Source organism: Oncorhynchus clarkii, chromosome 12, assembly GCF_045791955.1.
Source record: "Oncorhynchus clarkii lewisi isolate Uvic-CL-2024 chromosome 12, UVic_Ocla_1.0, whole genome shotgun sequence".
NCBI classification, from domain to species: Eukaryota; Metazoa; Chordata; class Actinopteri; order Salmoniformes; family Salmonidae; genus Oncorhynchus; species Oncorhynchus clarkii.
The window spans coordinates 40,335,249-40,353,548 of NC_092158.1; the positions used below are offsets into that span (position 1 = coordinate 40,335,249).

General features: G+C 45.3%; 1 protein-coding gene and 1 pseudogene across 1 annotated transcript; one reads left to right on the forward strand and one right to left on the reverse strand.

The window, feature by feature from the left end:
* The window catches only part of LOC139422465 (rhomboid domain-containing protein 2-like), a 46,694-nt pseudogene extending 34,509 nt beyond the window's left edge, over positions 1-12,185 (reverse strand).
* Positions 12,186-12,461: 276 nt separating this feature from the next.
* Positions 12,462-16,571, forward strand: LOC139422466 (uncharacterized). The gene is made up of 6 exons (XM_071173635.1): positions 12,462-12,488; positions 13,254-13,328; positions 13,967-14,071; positions 14,162-14,296; positions 14,480-14,767; positions 15,781-16,571. Exons 1-6 carry the CDS (start codon positions 12,462-12,464, stop codon positions 15,874-15,876), a joined length of 726 nt encoding a protein of 241 aa, XP_071029736.1. The 3' UTR covers positions 15,877-16,571.
* The last annotated feature ends 1,729 nt before the right edge of the window (positions 16,572-18,300 follow it).

The following is an 18,300-nucleotide window of genomic DNA, read 5'->3' on the forward strand; positions in this document are numbered from 1 at the left end:
CCCTGCCTTAATTTTTGAATAGAATTTTCCACAACTGTGGTTGAGGTTCAAGAGTTTTACTCCTGAGTTGAGGCTAACGAGTGGCATTGATCCTGTTATTATCATGTAATTTGTTTTGTTTATTGTCAATACATGTCTCAGGTTATCAAAGGATGCCTTCAGTCTTGGAACTACAGTTTTTGGCGATGGGCATGGTAAGTTAGCAAGGAGGGGCTGAGTGACACAAGCTCATCACATACCCCTTCCACCACAAGACAGTGACCCAGATACTCCTCAGCATTGGGCTTCTGGTGCTCCTCTGTGGTGGGATTGAGAAGAGTGTGGGCACTGTTTGGTTCCTCCTCATGTTTCAGCTGCTCTCTATCAACACAGGGGTGTTGTACACAATTCTGGGGCTGGTAGCGTTTGGTGCATCTGCCCAGAATCAAGTGGGTATGGCCACAGTGTACTCACTTATGGTTAAGAGCTTCCTTTTTGGGGTCAGCGTACCCTGCCCTGGCTGTTTCTGCTCATAAAATGTTTGGTCCCACACACTGTCTTACTCTGCAACGTCATCATCACAGGGCAGGATCTGTATCCTTACTCCAAATAACTGATGCACTCTGCAGTCGCAGAGGTAAAAGAGTTGTACCCTACCGTCCATGTCTTTGTTGAGTGACATCACTGTGAGGAGGATGGTCTCTGACAAGTTGACTGATACACAGTGTGATGATGAGGATCATGTAAGGAGGACACCACCGCTGAAAGTTAAGGATGAGGAGGATATAAAAGGTTACAAAGCTTGAAGTGAGTTATATGGTAGAAGACGACGATCTGTCTCTCCACTCCTACGACAAGTCAGACTTCCTGGTTAGTTCTGCATGTTGCATGGGGGATTGGAAATGATAGAGACAATTATATTGATAGATCTCAAAATGTATCTGCAATATTAAAGCAGATCTACCCCCCTCTCCCCCACACACACGTTTTTGAATAACTCTTGCTGAATGTGGAGAATGGACTATGACCAGCTAGCTCTCTGACACACAGCTTGATGATGGTAATGACGCCTCTACTGAGGACAGTCCAGAGCCTCCAAAGGAACCACAAGGACCACTGAAGGACCATCGACTGGTAGGCATCTTTTAAATTTGTGTGTGTGCGTGTCACATCTCAGTGGTTTGACCCTATATCTGTTGAGATTATTGTGGCCAAGCCCAACATCCTCCTCCCTGCCTCTGTGAGTGCCCTGAAGAAGGTGTCACACCAGATGGAGGTGGTCCCCACTGTCCGGCTCTGCAGGCAGCAGCTGGACAAGAAGACACAGTGGACCAACACCAACGAGGAGAGTCTGAGGAGGATCAAAGAGAACCTGACCTCAATAGAACTCAACCTGGAGGAAGGTCTGAAGATGCACAATGACGGTCAGGACATTAATCAAAAGGCAGAAGAAGAATGAGGGATGCTGTAGAGGATGGATTGCGAAGTGAATGGGGAGGAGGAAGGAGAGACTGAGGGACAAAGACCTGGCTAGGGAGGTCAAAAGGATGGGCGAGCAGGTGAGGGCACTGATCCAAGTGATGAAGAGAAACTGCAGTGAAGGTGATCTTAAGGCAGTAGGCCTGGACAGTTGGCTGAATGACTTGGAGGTTGAAAGTGGCATTCAAGAAATGCACTGGAGAGATGGCTGAAATTATAGACAGCATGGCAGAAATGCAGACCAGTATACTCGAGAACAGGCTCCTCAAATCTGAAAAAAAAAACAATATCCAGAGCTTTGTAAGTTACTCCTACTTATTGAGTGCGGTAGAGCACCAATAAATAGTTGGATTTTTCACCAGAAACCCAAGAAGGCAGGTAGAGACTTTTGTTACCATGCAACGAGGAGATACTTGTGAAAAGTACTAGTTCCAGAATTGGCTGCTGTATACATAGCGTGCGTGTGTGTATGTTGCTGGTATCTGTACTGTGTTGGTATCTACTGTACTGATGGCGCAAAAGCCATGACATGGAGACCTAGTGGAGTGGTAATGCGCATGCAAGCAGTTGCTCCCGATGCCACTTCGGTACACTGCAGCATCCACCGAGAGGCTCTTGCTGCCAAAGGAATGCCTGACAGCTTGAAAGACATTTTGGACACTACAGGGCAAATGGTTTACTTTGTTAAAGCTCTCGTGTATATTCTGCACTATGCAATGATATGGGCAGCGACCATGTAACGTTTGTACAACAAACAGAAGTGCGCTGGTTATCAAGGGGCAAAGTATTGACACATTTTTTAGAATTGAGAGACGAGCTTAAAGTTTTCTTTACTGACCATTTTCACTTGTCTGACCGCTTGCATGATGATGAGTTTCTCACACGACTGGCTTATCTGGGTGATTTTTTTTCTCTCCTGAATGATCTGAATCTAAGATTACAGGGACTCTGTAACTATTTTCAGGGTGCAGGACAAAATTTAGGCTATGATTAAGAAGTTGGAGCTCTTGCCATCATTGTATGATTTTTTTGTGTGCAAATGAACTCAAGCTTACGGACAATGTCAAATGTGATATAGCGAAGCAACTGAGTGAGTTGGGTGAGCAATTAAGCAGGTACTTCCCTGAAACGAATGACACAAACAACTGGATTAATTATCCCTTTCATGCCCTGCCTCCAGTCCACTTACTGATATCTGAACAAGAGAAATTGCAACAACCGGTTCTGTGAAAATGTAATTTAATCAGAGGGCTGTGCTCAGAGTATCCTGCCTTGGCAAATTGCCTGTTAAGACTGATGCACTTTGCAACCACGTACCTATGTGAGAGTGGATTCTCGTCCCTCACTAGCATGAAAACTAAATACAGGCACAGACTGTGTGTGGAAAATGACTTAAGACTGAGACTCTCTCCAATACAACCCAACATTGCAGAGATATGTGCATCCTTTCTAGCACACCCTTCTCATTAACCTGTGGTGAGTTATTCACAATTTTCGATGAACAAATAAAGTTTTATATGTAAGATAGCTAAATAAAGAGCAACATTATTGATAATTAATATATTCTTACTTGTGCCCTGGTCCTATTAGAGCTCATTGTCACGTTCCACGAGCCGAGTTGTGACAAAAACTCACACTTGTTCTTATGTTCAATACATGTATTGTATAGTGTGTGTCTGGCAGGCTCACAGTGATGGCAAAAAACAACATTTGAGAGTGCGCTGTCCCTTATGCTAGAGGGGGTACGTAGCTGGAGGTTGAATATTTAAAGGGGTACGGGACTATAAAAAGTTTGGGAACCACTGCCCTAGATGTTAACCTATTTCATTTGGGTGAGGGGTGGAGGAGGGTGAGATTTGGTCCACCTTCTCCTTTAAGGTTATGGGGAAAAAATGATTCTCTATTTTGGAATAAACCAATAGATTTTTTAAATAAAATTAAGAGTGCAGCCAGACCTTTGTTGTTTCCCATCAGATTAGAAAAGTTGGAGATAATATAGATTAAATGTTACACATTGTTTTTGTAGACCCACTCCAATTTGCACACCGCCCAAACAGATCCACAGGTGATGCAATCTCTATTGCACTCCACACTGCCCTCTCCCACCTGCACAACACGCTGATCCTCAACACTGGAGCCCCTCAGGGGTGTGTGCTCAGTCCCCTCCTGTACTCCCTGTTCACCCACGACTGCTTGGCCATGCACGACTCCAACACCATCATTAAGATTGCAGACGATGCAACAGTGGTAGGCCAAATCACCGACAACGACGAGACAGGCCATAGGGAGGAGGTCAGACCTGGACGGGTGGTGCAAGAATATCAACCTATCCCTCAACGTAACCAAGACTAAGGAGATGATTGTGGACTACAGGAGAAGGAGGATCGAGCACGCTCCCATTCTCATCAATGTGGCTGTAGTGGAGCAGGTTGAGAGCTTCAACTTCCTTGGTATCCACATCACCAACAAACTAGAATAGTCCAAACACACCAAGACAGTCGTGAAGAGGGCATGACAAAGCCTATTCCCCCTCAGGAAACTAAAAAGATTTGGCATGGGTCCTCAGATCCTCAAAAGGTTCTACAGCTGCAACATCGAGAGCGTTGCATCACTGCCTGGTACGTCAACTGCTCGGCCTCAAACCGCAAGGCACTACAGAGGGTAGTTGTAACGGTTTTCTTCTGGTGAAGGAGAGGCGGACCAAAATGCAGCGTGGTTATAACTTTAATAATGAAACCATACATGAATAAACTACAAAAACAAGAAACGTGAAAACCCGAACCAGTCCCGTGTGGTACAAACACTGACACAGGAGACAACCACCCACAAAACCCAACACAAACCAGGCTACCTAAATATGGTTCCCAATCAGAGACAATGACTAACACCTGCCTCTGATTGAGAACCATATCAGGCCAAACATAGAAATAGACAAACTAGACATATAACATAGAATGCCCACTCAGATCACACCCTGACCAAACAAAACATGGAAACATACAAAGCAAACTATGGTCAGGGTGTGACCGAGGTGATTATGATATGAAATATTGCGTCAGGACATCTATCATGCTGTGAAGATCCTTCTTGTATATGAACTCATTTCAAATGTAAGGTATTGAAAGCATTCTATTTTTACTGTCTGTAAATGTATTTACAAAATTCAACATGGCTGCCTATTCAGATGCTCTAGGAAGGTTGTGTAAATACAGAGAGAAGAGTTAAATTAGAGTAAAATATCCATACTTGTAGCACATTCATATTGTACCATGTATTGTTCAATTCGTACATTTAAATTGCAGTAACTATTCAGTCATTGTGCTTTGTTTTTCATCGGTTCATTAAAGAATAGGTCTTTGATTAAGTCGTGATAAAGTGTAAAAATTGTGTTCCTTTGAACTTTTTCTCTTGCATTACTGATATTGAATAACGTGTTCCATCATGACCTGTTACATGACACTTACCACTTGATCCAGTTGTTTATGCAAAATAGCTATTTGTATATAAACAGTATAACTTGTAAACATGCATGTCACGAATCCCGCTTCCTGAGTCTGTGTTTGCCTGTGTTTCTGTCCTGGAGTGTGTTTCCGGTGTCCTGGAACGCACCCTGTCTGGTTGCCGGGCGAATTAGCTTGTTGAGAGATCGATGTTCACCCGCACCTGTATCCCATCAGTAATCTGCACACCTGTCCTGATCATCACCTCTCCCCTTCAAAAGCTCTGACCTGACATCCATTCCCTGCCGGATCGTTAGCCACGAACAGTATGTTGTGCCAGAGTATCAGCCTCAAGTTGGATAGAATTTGTTTTGTTGTTTGTTACGTATGGCTTGCCTTGAACTTACCTCTGTTTGTTCTGTCTTCAGTTACTCACCCGGATCATTTACCCCATCCCCGCCTGGTCGTCAGAGGATTCCGCTTCCCCATTGGATCCACCTATTTACTCCCATCAACTCACCACCGCTACCCGCTACACCACCTGGATATATCTACCCATTCACATTCACTTGTAAATAAATACTCACCTTCTTCCTACTCTCCTTGTCCTGGTCTGCTTCTGGGTTCGATTTTGAAGAATCGTGACAGAACGATCCGGCCAAGAATGAACCCAGCGGACCTGGATTCCGTTTGCCATGCCATTACCCAGCAGGGGAAGACAGTGGGACAACACAAGACGGCGCTACAGGAGATAGCGGTTACAATCCAGAAATTATCTGCTAGTTTGACACAGATCCAGGATCAGCTCAGTTTGCTTTCCATCTCACCTGCCGTGCCTGATGCGGTTTCCTTCCGTGAACCCAAGGTACCGACGCCTGATAAATATGAAGGGGATTTGGGAAGATGCCGTTCGTTTCTTATGCAGTGTGGGTTAGTGTTTGATCTGCAGCCCCATTCTTACGCCACTGACAAGGCTAGGATAGCCTTTGTTATTGAACTGCTGCGTGGAAGAGCTCTGGATTGGGCTTCAGCCGTTTGGGAACGACAGGGGACCTGCATGGCTTCATACCAGGAATTCACGGGAGAGATGAGAAGGCTTTTTGACCATCCAGTCCGAGGTAAGGACGCAGCTAAACGTTTGTTCACTCTTCGCCAAGGAGCTCGCAGTGTGGCAGACTTTATGATCGAGTTCAGGACATTGTCTGTGGAGAGTGGTTGGAATGAGGAGTCACTACAAGCGGCTTTTTACCAGGGGTTGTCGGAGCAACTCAAGGACGAGCTGATATCCTATCCAGAGCCTAGTGACCTAGACAGCTTGGTCACTTTATCTATTCGGGTAGATAATAGAGTCCGAGAGAGAAGGAGGGAGAAGCAGTGGGGCCCATCCAATCAATCAGCAACTCGGTTACCATTCGGTTCAGGAAGTGAACCAGAACGTATTGATCGTTATTCCCCACATGGGATTAGTGGAGGGGTCTTGCCACCAGAGCCTGAATCAATGCAAGTGGGGCGACATGCGCTAACTAAGGAGGAGCGCCAACGTAGACGTGAGACCAACAGCTGTCTCTACTGTGGTAGCTCAGGACATTACATCTCCTCTTGTCCACAGCGCTCGTTAAACTGCCCGGCTCGCTAGTTTTGGGAGGAATTTTAGCGAGCCAGATTCAACCTCTCAAGAATCCTGTCAGACCCCGTTTTCCTGCGACCCTTATGAATAAGGATCAGAGCTTAGAGATGAACGCTTTTATCGATTCAGGTGCCGATGGCAGCTTTATTGATGCTGACTTGGTGGAACAGCTGGGGCTTTCCAAGGAGGAATTGCCGGAAGCCATTGAAGCAACCACTCTGAATGGCAGTAGTCTGGCACGGATCACTATGAGGACTGAACCGGTTAAGATGTTGTTGTCGGGTAATCATTCAGAGTTTATCTCCTTCTTCATTCTGTCCTCGCCCCATGTTCCTCTGGTTCTTGGTTACCCCTGGCTGAAGGAACACAATCCCTCGTTTGATTGGGTGACGGGTAAGGTAACTAGTTGGAGCATTGATTGTCATGCTAACTGTCTTAGGACTGCCTGTTCTCCTGCCATTTCCAGTCAGGTCAGTGACTCTGCTCCTCCTGATTTGTCCCTGGTTCCAGAAACATATCACGAGTTGGGTGAAGTATTCAGTAAACAGAAGGCTCAGTCCCTTCCTCCCCACCGACCTTATGACTGTGCGATTAATCTGTTTCCTGGAGCCGCCTTTCCCAAAGGATGGTTATACAGTATCTCTCGACCTGAACGTGAGGCCTTGGAGACCTACATCAAGGAGTCTCTAGCTGCAAGTCTCATTCAGCCCTCGTCATCACCTCTGGGAGCAGGATTTTTTTTTGTGAGCAAGAAGGATGGCACTCTTCGACCGTGTATTGATTATCGGGGTTTGAATGATATTACGGTCAAGAACAAGTATCCCCTGCCCTTGATGAGCTCGGCTTTCGATTCTTTACAGGGTGCTACGGTTTTTACGAAGCTTGATTTACGTAATGCTTATCATTTGGTTCGGATCAAAGAGGGGGACGAGTGGTTGACTGGGTTCAATACTCCGATGGGACATTTCGAGTACCAGGTGATGCCGTTTGGACTGACCAACGCTCCTGCTGTGTTCCAAAGTATGGTGAATGACGTTCTGAGAGATATGATTGGTATTTTTGTGTTCGTTTACCTGGATGATATCCTCATCTTCTCGAAGGAGCTTTCTAGCCACGTTCAACATGTCAAGCAGGTCCTGCAGCGGTTATTGGAGAACCGTCTGTTCGTGAAGGCTGAGAAGTGTGATTTTCACGCCCACACGACGTCCTTCCTCGGTTACATCATCTCCAGGGGAGAGATCAAGATGGACCAAGAGAAGGTTCGGGCGGTTCGGGATTGCAGCTCCAGAGATTCCTGGGGTTTGCACATTTTTATCGGAGGTTTATCCGTGATTACAGCCGGGTGGCCGCCCCTTTAACTGTACTGACGTCTTGCACCAGAAAGTTCTGTTGGTCTCCTGAGGCAGACCGAGCATTTCTAGATTTGAAGAGCCGATTCACCAACGCCCCGATTCTCTCTCAACCTGACACTTCCCGTCAGTTCGTTGTGGAGGTGGATGCGTCTGATGTGGGGGTGGGCGCCATCCTGTCCCAGCGTAGCTCCACTGACGGTAAACTCCATCCCTGCGCCTTCTACTCTTGTCGTCTTTCTCCAGCTGAAAGAAACTACGATGTGGGTAACCGGGAGCTTCTCGCTGTGAAGCTTGCCTTGGAGGAGTGGCGTCACTGGTTGGAGGGAGCGGAGCAACCGTTTGTGGTCTGGACTGACCACAAGAATCTGGCTTACGTGCAATCGGCTAAACGTCTCAACTCTCGTCAGGCCCGGTGGGCTTTGTTTTTTGGACGCTTCAATTTTTTCCCTGACGTTCCGACCTGGGTCGAAGAACGGGAAGGCGGACGCCCTGTCCCGGATGTTCTCCAAGACGGAGGAGAGTGAGGCCAAGACTGAGACGATTCTTCCCCAGAACGTTGTCGTGGGAGCCGTTACATGGAGGATTGAGGAGGAGGTGATGGCGGCTCTTCGGACACAGCCCGGGCCCGGTAACGGTCCACCCGGTCGGTTGTTCGTGCCTGAGTCGGTTCGTTCTGCGGTCCTTCAGTGGTCCCACGCCAGCAAGATAGCTTGTCACCCTGGTGTTGCTCGGACTATGGCGCTACTGCGCAGACGATTTTGGTGGCCTGCCATGGGAGAAGATACCCGGAGGTTTGTTGCCGCTTGTCCTGTTTGTGCGCAGAATAAGAGTACCAATCGGGCCAGCTCTGGGCTTCTTCACCCCCTACCTATTCCCCGACGACCTTGGTCGCATCTGGCCCTGGATTTTGTCACGGGGTTGCCCTCTTCTGTTGGTAACACGGTTATTCTGACCATTGTGGATAGATTCAGCAAGTTTGCCCACTTTGTTCCCCTCTCCAAGCTGCCTTCTGCCACTGAGATGTCCGAGATCCTGGTTAGTTCCACGGGTTGCCCTGTGACATTGTTTCTGACCGTGGTCCTCAGTTTACCTCTGCTGTCTGGAAATCCTTCTGTTTGGCCATTGGAGCTACAGTCAGTCTCACATCTGGATTTCACCCCCAATCTAATGGTCAGGCGGAGAGAGCCAACCAGAAGATGGAGTCCACGCTGCATTGTCTTGTCTCCTCTGATCCCACCTCTTGGTCATCTCAATTACCCTGGGTCGAGTATGCCCATAATACCCTTCCTTCATCTGCCACTGGGATGTCTCCCTTCCAATGCCTGTACGGTTACCAACCTCCCCTTGTTTCCTTCTCAGGAGAGGGATCTTTCCGTTCGTGGTGGAGAGAATCATAACCCTGCTGTGGTCCGACTCAAATTGCCGGCAACGCTTCGGGTACACCCCACCTTTCATGTCTCCTGCCTCAAGCCGGTTCACCTCAGTCCTCTGTTGCCACCTCCTCCTCGGATGATCGGAGGTGGTCCTGTCTACACGGTGCGCCGCATCATGGACTCCAGACGGCGGGGTCGAGGGTTCCAATATCTCGTGGATTGGGAAGGATATGGTCCAGAGGAGAGGAGTTGGATTCCTCGGCGTCAGATCCTTGATGACGACCTGCTTCGTGACTTCTACCGCCTGCACCCTGGCGCTCCAGGTAGTCCGCCCGGTGGCGTTCGTCGGAGGGGGGGTACTGTCACGAATCCCGCTTCCTGAGTCTGTGTTTGCCTGTGTTTCTGTCCTGGAGTGTGTTTCCGGTGTCCTGGAACGCACCCTGTCTGGTTGCCGGGCGAATTAGCTTGTTGAGAGATCGATGTTCACCCGCACCTGTATCCCATCAGTAATCTGCACACCTGTCCTGATCATCACCTCTCCCCTTCAAAAGCTCTGACCTGACATCCATTCCCTGCCGGATCGTGACAATGCATTTGTAAAGAAATAATAATCATTGATTTTCTATACTTAGTCTTGGTTGTAATGTATGGCTTCTCTTTACTGTGCACAACGACCAATTATTATATATATTTTTTTTATCTCCCAATTGGTAGTTGCAGTCTTGTCCCATTGCTGCAACTCCGCTATGGACTCGGGAGAAGCGAAGGTCAAGAGCCATGCATCCTCCGAAACAGGACCCTGCTAAGCTGCACTGCTTCTTGACACACTGCCGGCTTAACCCAGAAGCCGCACCAACGTGTTGGAGGAAACACCGTCCAGCGGGGCCATTTGTACGTCGCCTCATGGGACTCCCGGTCACGGCCGGCTGTAACACAGCCTGAGATCGAACCCAGGTCTGTAGTGACACCTCAAGCACTGCGGTGCAGTGCCTTACACCGCTGCGCCACTTGGGAGGCCCAACTACCTTATTTTCTAAAGATGACATCATAATCTGCCCTTGTAGCCCACACTCTTGATAACCTCAACCACTGCTCCCTGCTCCAGAATTTACAATAATGTTGACTGATGCATTGCCCAACAAACTGCATGTAATGGATCTAATTTACTGGTGAGTGGATGCTATTTCATTTCATTGCTGAAAAACGGAATACATCAGTGTAATATAAATTGCCTGATTTATAAAGATTGTATAAATCAAGAGTGCCAAGAGATTTGTCTACCGTATGTGTAGAACAACACAAAGTACAAGCCAAAAGGAGTTGTCTTACATTCAACTGACAATCAAAAACTTCTTGCATTGATTTGACCCTGAACATTCAGAGTTTGATTGACTCTTCAAACCAAAATCATCAGTGAAGAAACCGTGTACCTTTTAAGTACTACCTCAAACCCCATGTCCAAGTATATTACATTTCAACGTATAACAAATGAGAGAGCTCTGTCATTCAATGAATTTTCTATGTTATCAATCTGTCAATGAAGACACCGGTGCCCCTGGCAAGATAAGGAGAATGTGTGACACAGTGATGGTAGATTTTCCTAACCAAACATCCCGTTATGTTCAGCATGAGAACTCAACACACATTTCAAGCATATTATTTATTTTTATTTAACCTTTATTTGACTAGGCAAGTCAGTTAAGAACAAATTCTTATTTACAATGACGGCCTACCCTGGCCAAACCAGGACAGAGCTGGGCCAATTGTGCACCGCCCTATGGGATTCCCAATAACGGCCAGATGTGATACAGCCTGGAGTCGAACCAGGGACTGTAGACTGAGAAGCAGTGCCTTAGACCACAGCGCCGCACATAAACATATTACCACTTAACTACACTATTAAGCCCACTTAAAGCTGTGACATACTGCAGTGTATCACAGTTATTTTCAACCACAATAAGGTTGGAGTAAGGATAGAGATCCCCCTGCTTTAATGGGGTTGCAGAGGAAGAGAGTGTGGGACCAAAAGTGTTACTATGACCAGAAACAGCCAGGCCAGGGCTAACATGGGTACACTGACCCCAAAAAGAAAGCCCTTAACCATAAGTGAGTACACTGTGGCCATACCCATAAGGGAGGGGGATACAGGAACTAACCCCTCCACTTGATTCTGGGCAGATGCACCAAACAGTACCAGCCCCACGATTGTGTACAACACCCCTGTGTTGATAGAGAGCAGCTGAAACATGAGGAGGAACCAAACAGTGCCCACACTCTTCTCAATCCCACCACAGAGGAGCACCAGAACCCCAATGCTGAGGAGTATCTGGATCTCTGTCTGGTGGTGGAAGGAGTATGTGATGAGCTTGTGTACCGCAAAGGAAGAGGAGAGGATTAAACGGATATTATCGGGTTGACAGACATCAGCGGCATTGATGTGTTGTGCTCTAGCTTGCTGCTGAAACCTAATGGCACAATCTGTTACGTCATTAACGTTAGCTACACGTTGTAGCAAACTAGATAACGTTACAACAGACCCATTCAAAGTGGCTAGCTAGCTACCGAGCATGATTCTTGAGTCACTCAACCCCTCCTTGCTAAGGTACCATGCCCATTGGCAAAAACTGTAGTTCCAAGACTTTAGACATCTTCTGATAAACCGAAATATGTAGTGACTGTAAACAAAACTTATGATACTGTAACGACCCTGGGTTTATAAGCACGGAAATTGACTCTGCCGCACGAACATGCTTTTGCTGCACAGTCGATAGCGCGCCGGACCTCGGGCTAGAAGATCCGAGGGTTCGAGACCTGCTCCCTGTCTGTTTCATTACAATACTATAATGACAGCAACAATGCCACTTGTTAGCCTGAACTCAGGAGTAAAACTCTTGAACCTCTGAACCACATCTTTCTAAACTATTCGGGTGATCATGTTGATGCTCAGTGCATACTTGTCAAACTACTAGAGGATAATCAAGCACAATACAAAATGTCAGTAACGACACCTTTCCTCCAATATTGCACAACACTTTAGCCAAGACTTGAGAAGCTAGCTTGCTAAACCAAAACAAATGTACTGAACTTCTGCATTTGGATTAATCACTTTCACAACTACAAAGATACTGTTGCGCAGATCATGAAGTGCGTTAAAGGCAGTGCTGCATTTAAAGACACTTCCTTCCACCTGCTGGCTTGTGCCTGAAATGTGATGACCAAGGCGTCCTCAACAGCTCATGTGAGTTAGATAGAAAGTTAGATATATTTGATTGGACAGTTTAATAAAATAATAAAACCCGTTTAATTAAATAAAACGTGTCAGGCCAGGGACAACACAATAAAGTAAACGGCTTCCATTGTGGTCCCTTAATGTGACTCAAAGTAAAACAATAATACAACAAAATATTTGACAAGGAATGGTTTCTTCCTATTGATATCATGTTGGCCTATCTATGTAAAACGTCCAACCAACCATCGATACAACCATTACTCAGTTAGTAAGATATAATAAGCACATCACGTTCGTTATTGAGCTACAACCAGTTAAAAGATGATTCCAACAGTCCGGCTCCAAACAAGCGTTTTTCTTGTGACGTATTAAGCGCAGTCATAAAGCTGTGACCCAAAATGACGTAACCATGCATTAATTCACTACATAAACGGTGTTCAGATTTGATTTAATCTGTACAATAGTTTTCTTCACTCAGGTTGTTGCAGGTAATCTTTGGCCTTTTGGTGCACCTCCTTTCCAACATATATATACATATATAGGGAATAGGGTGCCATTTGGGATGCCATCTTTGTGTGTGTCTGTGTGTTAGGATGTTTTAATAGTCAAATAATTGATGGAAATTTTTCCCCCAGAGAGAAAGATGGATCGTAATGATGAGAGAATCAAAAGAGCTTTAAGACGCCGTCCTTATGTGGTAAATATCAAATATTTCTTTGTTTTGTCCTGTTTTTGTTATATTATCACATTTTAAATTGAGTGTTGTGTTGACAGTTGAAACCAGTGAGGGTGAACACCCCTGAATCCGTGTTGTGGCCAACCGGCAAGGTGCACAGAAGGCCAAAGCCTGTAAGTCATATCTGACCTGAAACAAAAACACATACACATTAGTTATGCGATCTGCATGTGCAAACTGCAGTTCTCAGAATTAAAGCAAATGCAGATATCCCTATCTAACCTCATTGAATGCTGTCTTGACAGTCTACTTCAGTGCAGACCCCTCAGATCCACAAAAGGCCTGTAAGTCACATTCAAATTCAACCACATAACAGTCCTTATATTATTTATTGATGCATAATTCAAGGCCAAAATGAGCAAAGCAGTGTTGAATTAATTCTTTACTGTTAACAGCCAATCATTGTGAGCTATGGGCAGGACCAGACATCTGGGGATGGATGGAGCATCAATCCAGAGCCTCTCAGCCAGGTCATCTCTGCTGTTCCCATAGAGACACAACAGTTAGATCAATCTGTTGATTCATATGGCCATTTTGGTTGGCTTGGTTGAATTGACAATTATCCATTCGAGATCTTTAGCCCCACCCCTAATGTTATGGGAGTTGCATTTATTGCATTTTCAGTTTCCCATGTATTACTCACTACTTGCACAACCATGTTGGATTGCCTACATATTCTACATTTCCTTGAGGGTCAATGCCAGTGTATTCTGTGGCTGCCATGAGTACATGCCTTTCTCTGTCTCCTCAGTCTGGAAGGGTGACTCGGCTGATAGAGAGAAAATGTGATGACGAGATCTCATCCTCCAGTTCTGATGACTTTTCCATCTACTCCTTCACTGACTGTGAATCTGAGGTAAAAGAGTTGTACCCTACGGTCCATGTCTTTGTTGAGTGACATCACTGGGAGGAGGATGGTCTCTGACTAGTTGACTCTGATACACAGTGTGATGATGAGGATCATGAAAGGAGGACACCAAAGCTGAAAGTTGAGAATGGAAAGGTGACAAAGCTTGATGTGAGGGATATGGACCAGGATGATGATCTGTCTCTCCACTCCTTCGATGAGTCAGACTTCCTGGTAAGTTCTGCATATTAAATATTTTTTATATATATACATGGGGGATTGGAAATGATGCAGACAATTACTTATTGAGTGTAGTCATGTATCTGCAATGTGTATAGAATAGTTATAAAGTATTTCTACAGATTGTGTTGAACATAGCACTTTCCTGATATGTTACTTTACTTTCTGGTCCTACAGAGCCCAGGGAAGGTCTCAGGTCCTGTATCTGTCAAGAATGGCCTCTCTCCTCTTATGACCTCAGCACACCGGACACTGGCTGAAGCCCTACGGGCCCTGCCCTCTGCTGTAGGCTCTCCCTACCCAGTAAATGTTCCAAGGCCTCGGACTCCTCTCAACCCTGTCATTATCGCTCTGCCCCGAACAGAGAACTTCCCATACCGCCACAGCCCTCGCCTGGCTCCCATCACCAACCTGAGTGAGACCGGCAGGAAGCTGCTCCAGGAAATGGCTGGAGTGGCCCCACAGGTGAGAGGAAATACAAGAAGGGAATATTGGCCGTAAGTCCTTCTATAGTATAGCATAAGTCCTTCTCTAGTATAGTATAGCTCTAGGTATAGTAGCTCAAGAGAAGAGAAAACCCATAAACTTACATTAATTTATCTGCTTGTCCAAAATATTCAGGAAGGGAAGGTCAATAAGAAAAAGAAGGGCAAGGCCAAAAAAGAATTGAAGCAAGAGAAGGCCAGTAAGACGCAACAGATGGGAAATGTTGGAGAAAGTAAGGAGGAGGACAAGAAAGAGGAAAAGAAGAGTCTGAGGAAGAGGTGAGGAAATAGAGGAGGGAGAAGTGGAACATAACCAGGGAATACTAGACTAGAGAATTATAGAAATAGAATGAGGTAGCAGAGAAAGAGCAGCTATCTGATGTGTAAGTGCAAACTTAAGCAATAAGGCACGAGGTGGTGTGATATATGGCCAATATATCACGGCTAAGGGCTGTTCTTAAGCACGACGCAACACGGAGTGCCTGGATACAGCCCTTAGCCGTGGTATATTGGCCATATACCACATACCCCCAAGGTGCCTTATTGCTATTATTAACTGGTTACCAACTTAATTAGAGCAGTAAAAATAAATATTTTGTCATACCCGTGGTATACGGTCTGTTATAAACTGGGTGGTTCGAGCCCCGAATGCTGTTTGGCTGACAGCCGTGGTATATCAGACCGTATACCACAGGTATGACAAATTATTTAATTTTACTGCTCTAATTACGTTGTTAACCAATTCATAATAGCAATAAGAAACCTTGGGGGTTTGTGGTATATGGTCAATATACCACGGCTAAGGGCTGTATCCAGGCACTCCGTGTTGTGTTGTGCGTAAGAACAGTCCTTAGCTGTGGTATATTGGCCATATACCACACCCTCTCGTGCCTTATTGCTTAAATATACCACGTCTTTCAGCCAATCAGCATTCAGGGATCGAACCACCCAGTTTATAATACTATTTATTCTCCTGTGGTTTTTGATTGACAGGTTTCTTCAGTGGCTGCTGCCCAAACTGAGATGTTCAAAGAAATAATGGCCAACTATTACTTCTACCACACACACACACACACACATAGATTTTGAGTATTGGTTATTCCTACAACACACACAAACGTAATTTCAGAGACAGGAACTATGATTAGCAAAATACATATATTGGTTTCATTCTTATATTTTGAGACATGCAGCATTATTTAAAAAATATTGATCCCCATACAGCCTATGATAATGAGTTGGATTGACATGCTTAGGCTTAGAAATATAGCCAGGAGAAGCAGGGTCAACACCTCTACTCATGTCATAAGTGCCATGACATCTTTAGTAACCACAGAGAGATAAGACCTCTGTCTCCACAGTCTCATCCAAAGGACAGCACCAACCTTAGGGCAGTGTCACTGGTATTGGGGTCTTAGGTTTCATTTGGCCAAAGAGAAGAATTGAGGGCCCCTTACTGGTCTCCTTGCAATATCTGGTCTCCCACACAGAGATGGAAATCTACACCTGTTTAGACCTTGGAGGATATGGCTTCAGATGAAAGACAGCAGAGAGATGCAGAACGTAAAAGCTTCAAACACTGTGATATGCGAATTTAGGACCATTGTACACTGAATGAAGCATGCATCTGGTCTGAAGCATGTCAAAAGAGTAGAAATGAACTGGGACTGGAGGAATACATCACATTTAAACTAAATTAGCATGTATCTGATTTATCTACACTCATCTGTACTTGAATTGTGCTGTTTGAAAAGTGCATTTCCAATAAAGCTTTTTAAATTGCAGTTATTTGTGTCAGACAGATTTTTGTCTTAATTAATTACATCAGGGGTTCTTAAACTTTTTACATCAAGGGAATATTATTATACTGATATTATCTTACCTGTTATCAGTGGTGGTGGTGGTGGGGGGTTTATTCGGCTGCTATGGACTGTATGCCACGGTAGGTGGCGGTAGTGAACCAATAAATAGTTGTATTGCTCGCCAGAAACCCAACCAGGCTTGCAGACGCTTGTGAAAAGTACTAGCTACAAAATTGGCAAAATTGCCTGCTACTGTATACATAGCGCGTGTGTGTGTATGCTGCTAACCTAGCTAGTTAGCTAGCCATCAATAAAGTTCCTAATGTTACAACATGGCAGACGGCTGGTGCACCGACACCGGAGAGGCTGCCTATCGTTCCCGGGATGCTGTCAAAAACCTTACAATTAAGTAAGTTGCAGTTGGCGTTTGTGTGGCTTTTAGTCCTTGCATTGCCATACAAGCAAGACACTGTCGTTGGCTAACGTTAGCTCTCAAAACAGATGATGATAAACACCCAGTATATTGCTTGACCTGATCCCTTAGTTTGCCATGAAAACATGGCATTTAGCGAGCTAGAATCCTGTTTACTTCAATCAGGTGTTAACACTGTTTTGAAACAGCAAGATGATGTTAGATGTTTTGAAACAAAGATGTCAGATGCTTCTTAGTTGAGTAGATGTCATTTTCGTGGTGACTAGATATGGACCACAACATCTTGGTTTTGTTTTCAGCCAGAAATTAATATGAGGAGTTAGTGGTAGGCTGGCAGGAGAAGCTGTTCAGTCAGTGTCCTTATAACAAATAAGCATTTACTGTTTAGGATAGTTTGATGTTGCATAGTAAGGTGTGTGTGTGTGTGTGTGTGTGTGTTTGTGCACAATATGAAGTGGTTTTGTTCCAGAGTGAGTCAGTATGCCAGACTCCGCTGGAGAGACAATACCACACAGAGATCATGGCTCAGGAGCGGACCAGGGGCAGATGGAACTGCAGGACTTTCACCTACACCGATTCTGACTGCTACACCAATTGGGAAGGGGTGGTTTTCAACAGAATCTCCATTTCTGTAACGGTTCTGTAACCAAAGACTCTGGGAGACGGGAAGCAAGTATAGGGGGAGGATTTATTAATAAATAGACATGAAACTAAAGACGAACAGAGTCTGGACAAGAGAAACAAAACAACATCGATGCAGACATGGGAATGAAACTGAGGAAGTGACAGATATAGGGGAGGTAATCAATGACGTGATGGAGTCCAGGTGAGTCCGATGAAGCGCTGGTGCGTGTAAAAATGGTGACAGGTGTGAGTAATGATGAGCAGCCTGGCGACCTCGAGCGCCAGAGAGAGGGAGCTGGAGCAGACGTGACAATTTCATTATTCAAAACAAAGCATTTACCTATTTTCTGTCCAAAAGAAACGTTAGTGTTTTTAAAGCTGTTTTTGATATACTCACTACAGCATTCCCAGAGTATGGTGACGCAGGTCAAGTCCAATCCTACCTTACTGGCACATAGGATGGCCAATGTCAGACACAGACGACAGGACAGACGCCCAGTGTAGGTCCCTGTTACTCACCAAAGTGAATTATTATTAAAGTGAATGTAATTGAAGCAGCATTGATGCGTCGTGCTGTTTTGAAGACAAACAGTGTACCAGTATGTTCACATTACACCATACCCTTGTATGCAAAATGTGTTTGTGGTATTCTGT

What these genes read in the sequence shown, in the direction of transcription:
- LOC139422466 (XM_071173635.1), top strand. Translation starts at nt 12,462, where the DNA reads ATGACCAAGGCGTCCTCAACAGCTCAT. An exon ending in AGGCGTCCTCAACAGCTCAT is followed by an intron (nt 12,489 to 13,253) that starts GTGAGTTAGATA and finishes TTGTGTTGACAG; the next exon opens with TTGAAACCAGTGAGGGTGAA. An exon ending in TGGCTGGAGTGGCCCCACAG is followed by an intron (nt 14,768 to 15,780) that starts GTGAGAGGAAAT and finishes TTTGATTGACAG; the next exon opens with GTTTCTTCAGTGGCTGCTGC.